This window comes from Diplotaxodon limnothrissa, linkage group LG14 (assembly GCF_057381915.1).
Source record: "Diplotaxodon limnothrissa isolate DT_005_m linkage group LG14, D_limnothrissa_male_GT1.1, whole genome shotgun sequence".
NCBI lineage: Eukaryota > Metazoa > Chordata > Actinopteri > Cichliformes > Cichlidae > Diplotaxodon > Diplotaxodon limnothrissa.
In genome coordinates this window covers 37699736-37711301 of record NC_140609.1, presented here as the reverse complement: position 1 = coordinate 37711301, position 11566 = coordinate 37699736, and the positions used below count along the sequence as shown (strand labels likewise).

General features: G+C 42.5%; 2 protein-coding genes across 4 annotated transcripts; one reads left to right on the top strand and one right to left on the bottom strand.

Annotated features, from left to right (window-relative positions):
- On the top strand, window positions 1-3688 carry aqp11 (aquaporin 11). 2 transcript variants are annotated; one of them, XM_085370809.1, is made up of 4 exons: window positions 1-111; window positions 184-832; window positions 1840-1956; window positions 3588-3688. In XM_085370809.1, the coding sequence occupies exons 2-4, from the start codon at window positions 235-237 to the stop codon at window positions 3686-3688; spliced, it is 816 nt and encodes a 271-aa protein (XP_085226935.1). In that variant the 5' UTR covers window positions 1-111; window positions 184-234. The 2 variants fall into 2 exon arrangements, with proteins under 2 accessions (XP_085226935.1, XP_085226934.1); XM_085370808.1 differs by having other exon boundaries at window positions 73-832.
- Window positions 3689-6137: 2449 nt separating this feature from the next.
- On the bottom strand, window positions 6138-11354 carry clns1a (chloride channel, nucleotide-sensitive, 1A). 2 transcript variants are annotated; one of them, XM_085370791.1, is made up of 7 exons: window positions 10976-11354; window positions 9890-10026; window positions 9560-9691; window positions 9333-9454; window positions 7911-8079; window positions 7150-7216; window positions 6138-6461 (listed from the first exon to the last, which is right to left on the bottom strand). In XM_085370791.1, coding segments are annotated over exons 1-7 (747 nt in total). In that variant the 5' UTR covers window positions 11095-11354; the 3' UTR covers window positions 6138-6460. The 2 variants fall into 2 exon arrangements, with proteins under 2 accessions (XP_085226917.1, XP_085226916.1); XM_085370790.1 differs by lacking the exon at window positions 6138-6461 and having other exon boundaries at window positions 7146-7216.
- Between the last annotated feature and the right edge of the window lie 212 nt (window positions 11355-11566).

Below are 11566 nucleotides of genomic sequence, written 5' to 3'. Positions count from 1 at the left end.
GGACTGCGGAGCTCAGTCACTTCCGCACCATGTGAGCCACCGGGACTGGAGCTCATTTGCTCCCGCTTGAACTCCACATCCTCCGGTATAGAGAAACAGCACCCCGGCACAGCAAAGACTTCCGCACCCCATCATCAGGGCGCTCTAGTGGGAGAAAGGAGGCCCGCAGCTCAGTGCACGCAGCGGCCACGCACAGGGATTGTCCCCGGCTGGGAGCACGGACCGGCCGGCAGCATGTCTGCGGACGTGGCGGTGTCTTTGGCGGTGCTCGCGGGGATCGTCGTGCTGAGCGACGTGACCCGCAGGTTGCTGGCTCGGGCCCTAGCAGACACCGGGCTCTCCGAGTACGTGGTGGAGCTCGTGTCCACCTTCCAGCTGTGCTGCTGCACCCACGAGCTCAAGCTGCTGTCCGAGGTGGGCGGCATCGAGCCTGGTCTCGCGCTCACCTTCACGTATTTGGCGTCGGTGGTCCACGGGCTCACCTTCAGCGGGGCGATCGGGAACCCCTCCGGTGCGCTCGAGCGCGCCTACCACGCCAAGTTGTCGGGCTCCCGCGCCCTGCGGAGGATCGCGTGCCAGTTCGCGGCGGCCGCCGCTGCACGCGCTGCGGTGCCGAGGCTGTGGGGGGTCGGGCTGTCGAGACTGCACGCGCGACACAAGCTGTTCGGGTTCCGATGCACCAGCCCCATCCACGCGCCCCTGCACGAGGCCGCTGCGGTTGAGCTCGCGTGCGCCTTTGCGGTTCAGACTGTTATCACGCACACGCAATCGGTGCAGGAGAAATTCCGCGTGCACGCCGTGGCTGCGGTCATCACCACAGCGGTTTATGCAGGTATGATAACTCTATATGACTGCTGCAGGGAATCAAATCCGGCTCCACCGCTAATTAATCACGTGATCGGAAATCACGAGCACATCAGAGTATTTACATGGTGCCGGGGTCTGTTGGGGGAGACACGAACCGGGCACCAATCATACACTTCAGCCACGAATACATAAAAATCACCTAAATGTGGCTGAACAGTGGCTCAGACCTCCTGCTCTCATAAACACGCATTAGCGGTGTGAGGGTCGGAGCCGCATTGGTTGTGTAGTTTTCATCATATTACACACAAAAGTGTGCAGCTTATAGTTATGTGGCAACGTGTCCCACCTCAGGGTAGTGCAGGTATCAAAAGGCAGTGACACGTTACCCTGCGGGAGAGCCATCATAACGGTCTCTCATCACAAACACTGGGGGCTTGGAAAAGCCTCAGTCCTAAAGTGTTAAGAATGGGAGCCAATCAGGTGGCAGCGTGACCGTAGAACCTTTACTCTGAGTGTGTGTAGAGGGACACATGTTCACTGTGTGTTTATATAGAACAAGCAGACAGGGACAATTATGATCAAGCCAAACTCAACGCTTAAAATCGACTCCTGATCTTTGTGTAAAGTCAGTTATTAGCAGTTTTTTAACTACACCCGTAAATGAACGTTTGACTGAATGCTGATGAGTAAATACTGAGAATTTAGGAGGAAATATTTTCAAATTTTCCTGCAGAGAATCGAATTAAAATCTAAGCAAGAATCTGTTTGATCAATGACCTTTTTTCAGCCAGTAACCTTTAAAGTCACACATCCGCTGGAATATTATCATTTTCTGCTCTCTTTTTATACCTTTATGGAGAAGAAAAGCGTCTGGAGTCCAGATGCAAATATGACCTGGATGACTGAGAAGCTTCACAGACTTTAACTTTCTAAGGCAGATTCAGGAATGCATTCAGCTGCTTTGTGCTGTATAGCAGATTTAAATGATGAGCAAATGTGAGTTCACTGATAAAACTGTGCATGTGTGTCCAGGTGGCAGCGTGACTGGAGCTGTCTTTAACCCAGCGCTGGCCTTCTCCACACAGTTCCCCTGCAGTGGACACTCTTTCCTCGAGTACTGCGTGGTCTACTGGCTGGGCCCGCTGCTCGGTGAGACTAACACACCTGACAGAGACGCTAGAAAAATCTCAACTTAAAGAGATCACAAGTATTTTTCCTGCTGCCGACTGAAGCCAGTAACATCAGTTTGAAAATAGTTTTTAATGGGATTTTTGCACAAACTGGCTGGAAAATCCTCAGTGCTATAAATTCAGGTCTTTGACTTTTAATAAGGATAAGTGAAATTTCTTCTGGCTTTTCATTTTGTTTATAAACACAACAGCTCAAAAAGTCCTGAATGAATTCTGATAAAACTTTGAGGGGATGTAGCGTGGAGTCATGTTAACAATCCAGTAACATTTGCCTTACATGCTATTTGAAAACAGACAAAAAGCCTTTTAACTAAGAAACTATGATTCTTACAAGTGTGGTGTATATTGTCAACATATAGAAAATACCATATAAAGGTTTAAAATATCATATCACATTTGACCTCCGACCTTTCCTTCAAGGTCAGTTGATTGCTCTGAATGTCAAAGGGATAATAATAGAGCTATGTAAAACTATGTTTCTTACTGTCATTGTATTTTCATCGTGTCGGCGTATAGGGAATGATAAATGGGGTTCCTGAATATCACTTTATTTTGGACCTTCTTTCTGACCTTCTCAGTCTTTCCATGTTCTGTGCAATATTTTGGTCTCAGTGAAATTACCATCCCCACCCTAAATGACCATAGCCCCTCCCTTATTTATTTATTTATTTATTATATTGTATAACTGTCCTTGTATACCGCCCCACAATGTTTCTGTTTCAATTTTTGTATGCACACACCATGCAGTTTACATATATATTTACATATACATATATACATACATATACATTTGACCTCTGACCTCACTTTTACCCTTCACATCTGCCTTTCTTTCAAGTTGAGTCCAAAACGTGGTGCAGCCTTAAAGACAGTTTCGTCTTTATATTTCCAGGACAGATTCAAGATAGAAAATATTTTTACGCGACGGTACACAGAAATAAAGAGCTGTGGTCATAAATGACCCCTCTTTGCCACGTGGATCACCAGTAAAGGTTTTAGTTGAACTGTTAGACAGAAGAAACCACATTAGCGATGAGCACTGCTACGTTTTAGTGCCTGTGTCTCTGGCAGCCAGCGAGCCAGTTGTGTTCAAAGTGTTGACACAAATCTGATAAGCTGCTTAAATATTAAAATCTCATGACTCATTTGTTTGAAGCAAAGATGTGTGTAATTTACCTTCGCTGGCAGAGCGACGAGCGTCTAAAAATATCTCTCGGTGCTTCAGGAATGACATCGTTTGTTTAATGGAATAAATCCCATGATTGCCGTTTCAGGATTCAGGCACATTTAATTTGATGCAACAGCAAAACTCAAAAACGTGAGAGAGCACACATCAGATTTTGGTCGATGAAATATTCCAGTTTTTGACTGACATTTGTTGTGTAGTTAAAAAATAAGACAGCTTTGGATACAAAGCACCTCGAGGTGACTGTTGTTTGGGAGTTGTTTCATTTATCTGAGCGGTGTGCATCGCTTCACAGTAACACCTTAAATGTTTTATTCAGAAGTTTCATGGTTGACATACAGAAAACAACTTTTGTCTTAAAAGTTTAATTTTTTTCCTCTTCTTCTGCATCGTGGTTCTTTCAGGGATGATGAGCTCGGTGCTGCTGTTCGACAAACTCGTCCCTGCGCTCTCAACAAAACCGTCACCTCGCCATCTTCCCACGGAGAGCAAGAAGAAGGCGTGAGCGTTACTGGACGGCGATTTTCAGGTGAAGCTGTTTGTGACGGACTGTCAACCTGCTGCTGAGAAAGAAGGAAGAAGAAGAACCGCACGAATGCACTTCTTTTTAAGGGATACCAGAAGCACATCTGAGAAGTTCAACACAAAATTAGCTTTTAAATTTGTGAACAGGGCAACGCCAACATTTTACTTTCAATCAAACCTGTAGAACTTTTTGTATTTTTAATCCTGAGTCAACACACTGACCTTTTTTAGGGTTACTAAAATAATGTTTGCATGAGTTTTTTTTTGTTTTTTTTAAAAGACTGGAACCACAGAGCTGATATAAAGGACACAGATGTGTTGTAACCCTGCAAACAAATGTTATACAGTAACATACACTTAGCCCCTATTTTATGTTTCAATCACTTTTTAAGCTACTAAACTAATCTGACAACTGCAAACTGAAAATGTGATGTAGCATAATATTGCAACAACCTCATTAGTCTGTCTTTGAGTGAATGATCTGTGTATTTTAGTCATATTTTTACCTAATGCAACATTCCTGAGCCATGCACAGTGTAGGAGTGTACATGCACATGTCTGTTAGTTTTTGCACAAATGCAATTAGTGCCTTTGAGCTCTTTGTAAATACTGTACATGCAAACATAAATAAACAGTGGTCAGTGATGATTGGTTGTTTCTTTGATCCTGGGAAAGGTTCAGCAAAAACATTAGTGTTTCCAAAGAAGCCACGAAAAGTTATTAGCTTCATACTATGAAAGCTGTCCTGAAATTTTGCACATTTCAGGGCTGAAAAACACATTTCAGCCAAATCCAAGTGTCAGTCTGAACACATCTGTTGCTGTTAAATATGCATCAGTTTTATGTTGATACCATAAAGCAGGGGTCTCAACCTTAAATGAGCTGTGGGCCACTTTAGTGTTCAAGTAGTACCAGGAAAACAAGAAAACATTGCATAATTGTGTTTGTATTTAACAAAATAAAAACGCAGACATAAGTGTGCACATCAGTTTTTGACTCTCACTGGACTAACAGCCAATCCCTCAGCATGTTTGTGCTCTCCGCTCTTGTTGCCTTCATATTAAAAAACTTTTTGCTTTTTAAAGAACTCACTTTAACAAGGACCAAATTCCACTGTATTTCTTCACGTCAATATATGGGCCGCAAATAGGTGTGACGTGGGCCGCGAGTTTGAGACGCCTGCCGTAAAGTTTGATCCGTTTTCTGAAGATTAACTGAAGGAAACTTCAAAAATGGTGTTTTCATTTCACCGTGTGGGATACATGGCTGCTCAAATAAGTTAAATAAAGATATTTTTGATTTCTTCTGTGCAGATAATCTGCAAGATGGAAAACTTTTACAAGCTGATGCAATAATTGGCTCATTCACTATTTTGTGATTACCGTTTTTTGATAAAGTCCATTAAACATTTGCAAAATTCAAGACTCAATCCAGTGTCAAGATGCCATCAAGAAAATATAATTTTGTGAGATTACACTTCCTCTTTTGACTGACCTTAGTGAGACCATGCAAAGCTGAAAATTACTCAGAAGCTTCTATCATATATAAAATCCTTAAAAAATTATCACCAGAGGCTCCTGGCGCTGCTCCTCGCATATCCAAATGAGTAGGCATTCACTGCCTGTTCAATGATGGCTGAGGAGGAAGTGCAGGCTGTTTACCATTATTGGAAGGCTGGTGGTTTAATGGTCAGCTTCTCCAGATCCACCAGTATGGTCTATAGAATATAATGCTATGGAACTGTTCCATTTACAAACCATGTAAAAAATGATGCAATCCAGCGGTCCCCAACCTTTTTTGCGCCACGGACCGGTTTATGCCCGACAATATTTTCACGGACCGGCCTTTAAGGTGTCGCGGATAAATACAACAAAATGAAACTAGTACCGGTACCAAAACAAAGAAGATTTATTCATAACACACGTGAAAAGACCCAGGAAAACCGAGTAAACGATAAAACCGATAAAAACCCTGAAAACTATACATTTCACACCTGAGCCTCAACTCTCGCAGCCCGGTACCAAACGACTCACGGACCGGTACCGGTCCGAGGCCCGGGGGTTGGGGACCGCTGATGTAATCAACACTTGGAGGACGATGGTTCAGCTTTTTTAGTTTGTAGGAAATAAATCACATCTATAACTCACACAGCTGACACCGACTTTAACCAGGACCGCTAGAGCTGCTGGCCTGAGAACAGCGCCTTACAAATGAACTGTTGATGCTCAAAAACAGGACTGAAGACAAACACCTCAAACTGTTGTGGTGTTTGAAATTCTGTGATATACGAATTAATGAGCAGCTCCAGACAGACAAACTTTGGTGCTCCCATCCACATTGAGTTTCACTGTTATCTGCACTAACACTGAAATAAACAAGCTGATACAAAAACTACTTGTTTATTGACAATCACATACAAAGATCCACTGTCCTCAGCAAAAACATCAAATATTCAATTGGTCATTAGGTACAAAACAAACAAAAACTCAGCGTTAGTTGGTTTTACAAACACGTTCAGGACTGCATCTCAAAAGTCCAGAGTAGCTTTGTTACAGAAGTGCCTGACAGTATGTCGATGTGACCGTTATCGAATTAACAGAAACCACACGATGCGGCAGAGCAGATGTCGGAAGCTCAGCGGTAAAAGGTTTCACAGAAAAGAGAGTAAGAGCTTTAAAGAAGTGCTGTTGTCCTTGTCTTCAATCCCACGATGCAACACTGATGCTTTGACCGGCTGCAGACACGATTTCCATCTACAGAAAGAGTCAGAACGCACACGAATGAACCAAACTGCAAACGGGCAACTTTTCTGTGGTCGCAAGTTCACGACACGGTTAATCAATGCAAACACTGATTGATGATTAGCTCAGTGGGCCGTGTGCAGTATGTTTCTCATCTCAGCACACATTTTACATTTTATTCTGCATATGATATTCTGTATATATTATCACTGCCTTTTTTAAATGGTAAATGGCCCCTAAGGACCCCAAAGCGCTTTACACATCCAGTCATCCACCCATTCACACATTTTTAGTTAAACAAGTGGTAGTGTAGTGTGAGTGTAGTTACATTTCACCGGCATGGTGAGATTCAGACGGTGGATCTGGACCCAAAAGATCATCACATGATCTTTTGCAGCCATTATAAATGTAATTGTACTTATTTTTGAAGCATGACGTAAATGAATTCTTATTTCAGTGCTAATTAAAATCAGCACTTATAGCATCACCTGTTAAATCAGATTAAAATGCTTAAAAGTGTGCCGCCTTTGCCCCAAAATGAAGTTTTAAAAAGATTTCCACCCTCAAGCTACTGTTTTACCACCACATTTTTCACAGAGCTTTCTCTTTCTCTTCATAACGTCTGCTCTTTGGCCAGACTGCCTGTTCCTGCTTCTAAAGGCCAATTCCTGCAAATGCTGACCGACACACTGAGACCTACCAGTGCTCTACGTCAGCATCCTCGAACTGACCCGCCTCCATCGCTGCTGTGTCCACCTCCATCCCATCTGTCAACATAAATGTACACACCAGAAATAAATCTTAAAATAATTGATCCTCATCTTGCAAATCATCCAGAAATACTTTAATTTTCACTGCACAGAAAAGATTTTTGAGGAAATGCAAGTAATTTATATTTGCTCTACATTATAAACTGAACAGTATATTTATTAGTCTCTCATTGACTGGTTAAAGCAAGAAAAACATAGGATAGTTTCATTTTTAGTAACAACTGTACAGGTGATGATAACTCATACCAGAGCTTAAAGTTAGGGACTGGCTGCTTTGATTCACAGGTGTGTCACCACAGGTGTAGCTGCTAGCTGCCTGCTAAGCTTCACCTCCACTCTGTCTATGCTGCTGGTGCCTCCTGAAGCATTTTAATGAACTTATCTGACAAATACAGTTCGTTGAATAAACCAACATGGTGGCAACCAAAACACTAATGCTGCAAAGTTCAGATAGCAATGGATGACAGCCAGGCTGCATGCTGATCAACCATCCGCCTTCCCGATACGCATCAGAGCAACGTCGAACATGAGTTGACCTTTTTTGTATCTACGGTGCCATTTTGTTTAGTTTTAGTTTAACTTTGTGTTATTGTGTCCCTCACATCTGTCTCATCGTGCTCCGTGTGTCATGCCATTACTTATTAAGACTAAAACACAAAGAGCGACAGGTCGAGGTTTGTGCGACTCTGACCTTCAAACTCGGCTTTTGTTTCTTCCGTCCGGACTCCAGCCATGTGGTACTGCTGAGCGACTGACTCAGCCAGCATCCCCTCTAGCCTCTCCAGCGTGGCCTGACCCTCCTGCGTTAGCGCCGACAGGCCCTCGTCGCAGGTGTAGAAGGTTGGGATGTCAGCGTGACCGTGCTCTAAGCAGGTGGAGGAGAGAGATGGTGATTCAGCAGCAACAATTTAAAGACAAATTGGACCTGGATGCAGGGTTCACACATCATCACTTAACAACAGGATAGCACAATCCCCTCACTCTTATTTTGAAAGTTCAGCTGCTGATAACCATCTATTCTCAGTCCTGCTGCTTCTTCAGTGATTTAAAGACAGATTTACAAAGAGTACTGTTTAATCCACCTGTCCACACTGCACTGCCATAAACATCAGTTACTCTGTGCTCATCTCATTTAAACTTACCAGCCTCTGCAAGCAAGCAGTCCGAGTCACCAGTCCGTGAAGTGGAAAGAGAAAAGACAGAAGGAGAAAAATGAAAAGACTTTTACATTCAGACAAAAGAACTATTTTATCAAATGTTCTTTACAGTAAACTATTTAAACTGGAGCTATTTGGTAATCCTTATTTTCTGTCATATATGCAGCTACAATGGTGCGTGCTCAGAGTAAAACAGCCACCATAACAAATCATGAGATCACCATACTAACAAGTAATCATTATGAGCTTTTAAGCGCTTATTAATGAGGATTAGTTTATAACCTGGATCTGTCTAATCTCAAACACGGGGACATCCATAATGTGGCTAATCAGACCTTCTCTTTGCTAGACAAAGCTAATCAGCAACAATTTCCCTTGTGGGATTAATAAAGTATCCATCCATCCATCCATCCATCCATCAGAAGGAAGCTTACTTAAATGGGAGGAGCTAAAGGAGATAAATGGGAGGGGTTTGTGTCAGACAAAGGAGGATCGAGGATGAACTGTGGTGCTGTCGGAAGGAGGAATAAAGTAAATATGAAATGTGTTTAAAGATAATTTAGTGTCCAAGAATAAAACTTTAGGTTGGAAATGAGCAGAACAGATCAACTTTACAAGAACAGCCATTGGTGATGTAAGAAATTCACTTCAATAGAAATACAATTAGGCACAAAGCCATTTCTACTCTGTATTCTCAAATACAATAAAATGCTTAAAAAGAAAACTTTTTTTTCTGGAAAGATTTTCTGCTTGTTTTGTGTTTCTGAATTAATTTGAGGATTTATATCACTGTTTGTTGGAATGCGAGGAGCTGTTGTCTTCTTTGTGTCTGCTAAAGAGACAAAGAAGTGCATGAAAAGAGGATCCTAAATCATCCAGACTGAAATCAGACCCATTTTTACAGGCCACTCCATTGTAACGTTGAGCCAGGTGCATTCTGCATCTATGCGTTTGAGTTTTGCCTCACCGGCTTCCTCCACGTCGTACTCCTCTCCTTCAAAGTCGTTGTCCGAGTCGTCATCCTCGGGATCGGGGTGGAGCGCCTGGCACTCGCACATGGCTGAGAACATGGACTCCACTGCAAGTAAGGCACACAAAGGTATAAGTGTGATGCTGCGCCATCTCCAACTGTCGTTTATACAGGATGTGCAGCCTGCTGCTCATCCTCAGCGAGGTCACTCACATGCCGCTTTGTCGCTGGGAACAAATCGAATCTCTGTGATCGCCCCTTCGTCTTCATCATCGTCACCACCATCACTGCTGCCGTCATCATCATCATCAGCTGCTTTCTCTGCCATTTCTGCCTCGTTCTCTTCTGTAAGGAAACAGGAGAAGTCAGCAGTGACCCAAAAACTCCTTCAGAAACTGTAAAGAAACTATTTGTACACAACAGGTCAAACACGCTTTAACAACCCTGAAGACTGGACTCCCCTCACCCCCCAAAAACTACATATTTTTGGGGGCCTAAACAAGTAAAAAGAGATATAAAGTTCAGATGTAAACTTCGCCTCACTGTTGAGTTTGCCGTTGACCATGACGTAGAGGTGTTCCTGTGGGTAAGCGCTGACGTCTCTGGAGATGGCGTGCAGACCGATGGAGGGATACTCCAGAGAGAAACCCAGGCCTGAGCTGTCAAACCACGACAGGCGCCTGATAAAAAGAAAACAAACTGCTTTAAACAACAGCACTAAACAACTTTTAGATGCTTTTAAATGTCTGCCAAGCTTATTATCTGACTTTTCTGGCAACGACTAATTACGGTCTCAACTGACTATTAATTTATCATATGATATTTTAAAAAAATGTTACAAAATGCCAACTAAATTACTTTAACATTGTTTGCTTCTACTTCCTAAAAGTAAAAAAGTGCTTTGTAAAAAAATATGTAATAAGAAAATATGTAATTGTAATGCAACAGCGAGGGTCTGTGAGAAACATAACACAGCTGTAAAATCTGAATTTACACACACACACACACACACACACAATGTTTCCTTCCCAGTTTATTGCTGTTTTGTGCTTTTCCAAAATTTTTTACTAGCTTAAGAAAAATAAATATGAAATTAAATTAAGAATTGAATAACTGAAATAATATAACAACACGAAGACAACAAGAAGAAAAAGAACGCAAAGACAATGTAAAAAAGGAAAGAAATAAAATGATAGCACAGAAACAAATTCCAAAAAAATTAAAATAAAAAATACATTAAAAAAAAAAAAACATGAAAAAAAGGAAAAAGAAACCCGCCTTTTAACATTACCGAGAGTCCAAGTAATACCAAAACACACACAAAATATATCATGTTTACGGAGAGGTACCAGAAAAAAAATGTAATATAAATAATAAGTAGACATATTTCTAATACTGGATTTAAAAGAAGACATCCACATTTTGTTCTGCAATGTATTATTTTGAAAGAGTGCGCTCCGGAAGTGATTTCAGCGCGCGGAGCAGACCTTTATTTTATGTCTATAATGTAAACTGGTGTGATTTCCAATGAAGTGCGCGTGAAATCCCGATAAGAACCTCAATAAACACGAGCCTGAACCCCAGACCCACGAGCCAAAGAGCAAAACACGCGCCACGTGCACCACTTACGTTTCTGCGACGTAGAGGGTGCCGCAGCCGAGCCGCTGGCCGTCCAGAACCGCCGTGGTCTCGGCTTGTTCGTGTCTCACTCCCTCGGTGGGAGGGTGGAGGTTTTTCAGTAATACCATAGTCCTCGGTCCGCTCGGACGGAAAAGAACAGAAACCGGTGAAAACGCGCAGCTGCGTGACAAATTTTGTGCTGGCTAAAGCTGGCTAATTTTACCCGGGGTAACTTCTCAGTGCTAAATCAAAGTCCGACAGCTGGAGGCGAGTAAACGTCAGCCGTGCTATAACGCCTCTTCCCTTGGATTAGCAGATCCGGGACAGAAAGCTTTGAGTGCGAGAACAGGCGTGACAAAAACTGAAAACACAGGTTACAAAGTGCTTGTTCAGGGTGACGTCACGCTAAAGTATCGCGACAACACAGAACTCCCAACGAGAATTCACATACTCCAGATTGGCAGTTTAAAAAGCTGTCGCGAGATGGAGCTGTTTCGTAATCTTTTATTCCTAAAGATGTAGAAACATAAATTCTTACATTATTTACCCCCCCCCCCCCCCCCCAAAAAGTAAAAAAAAATAACATTCTAACAAAGACTG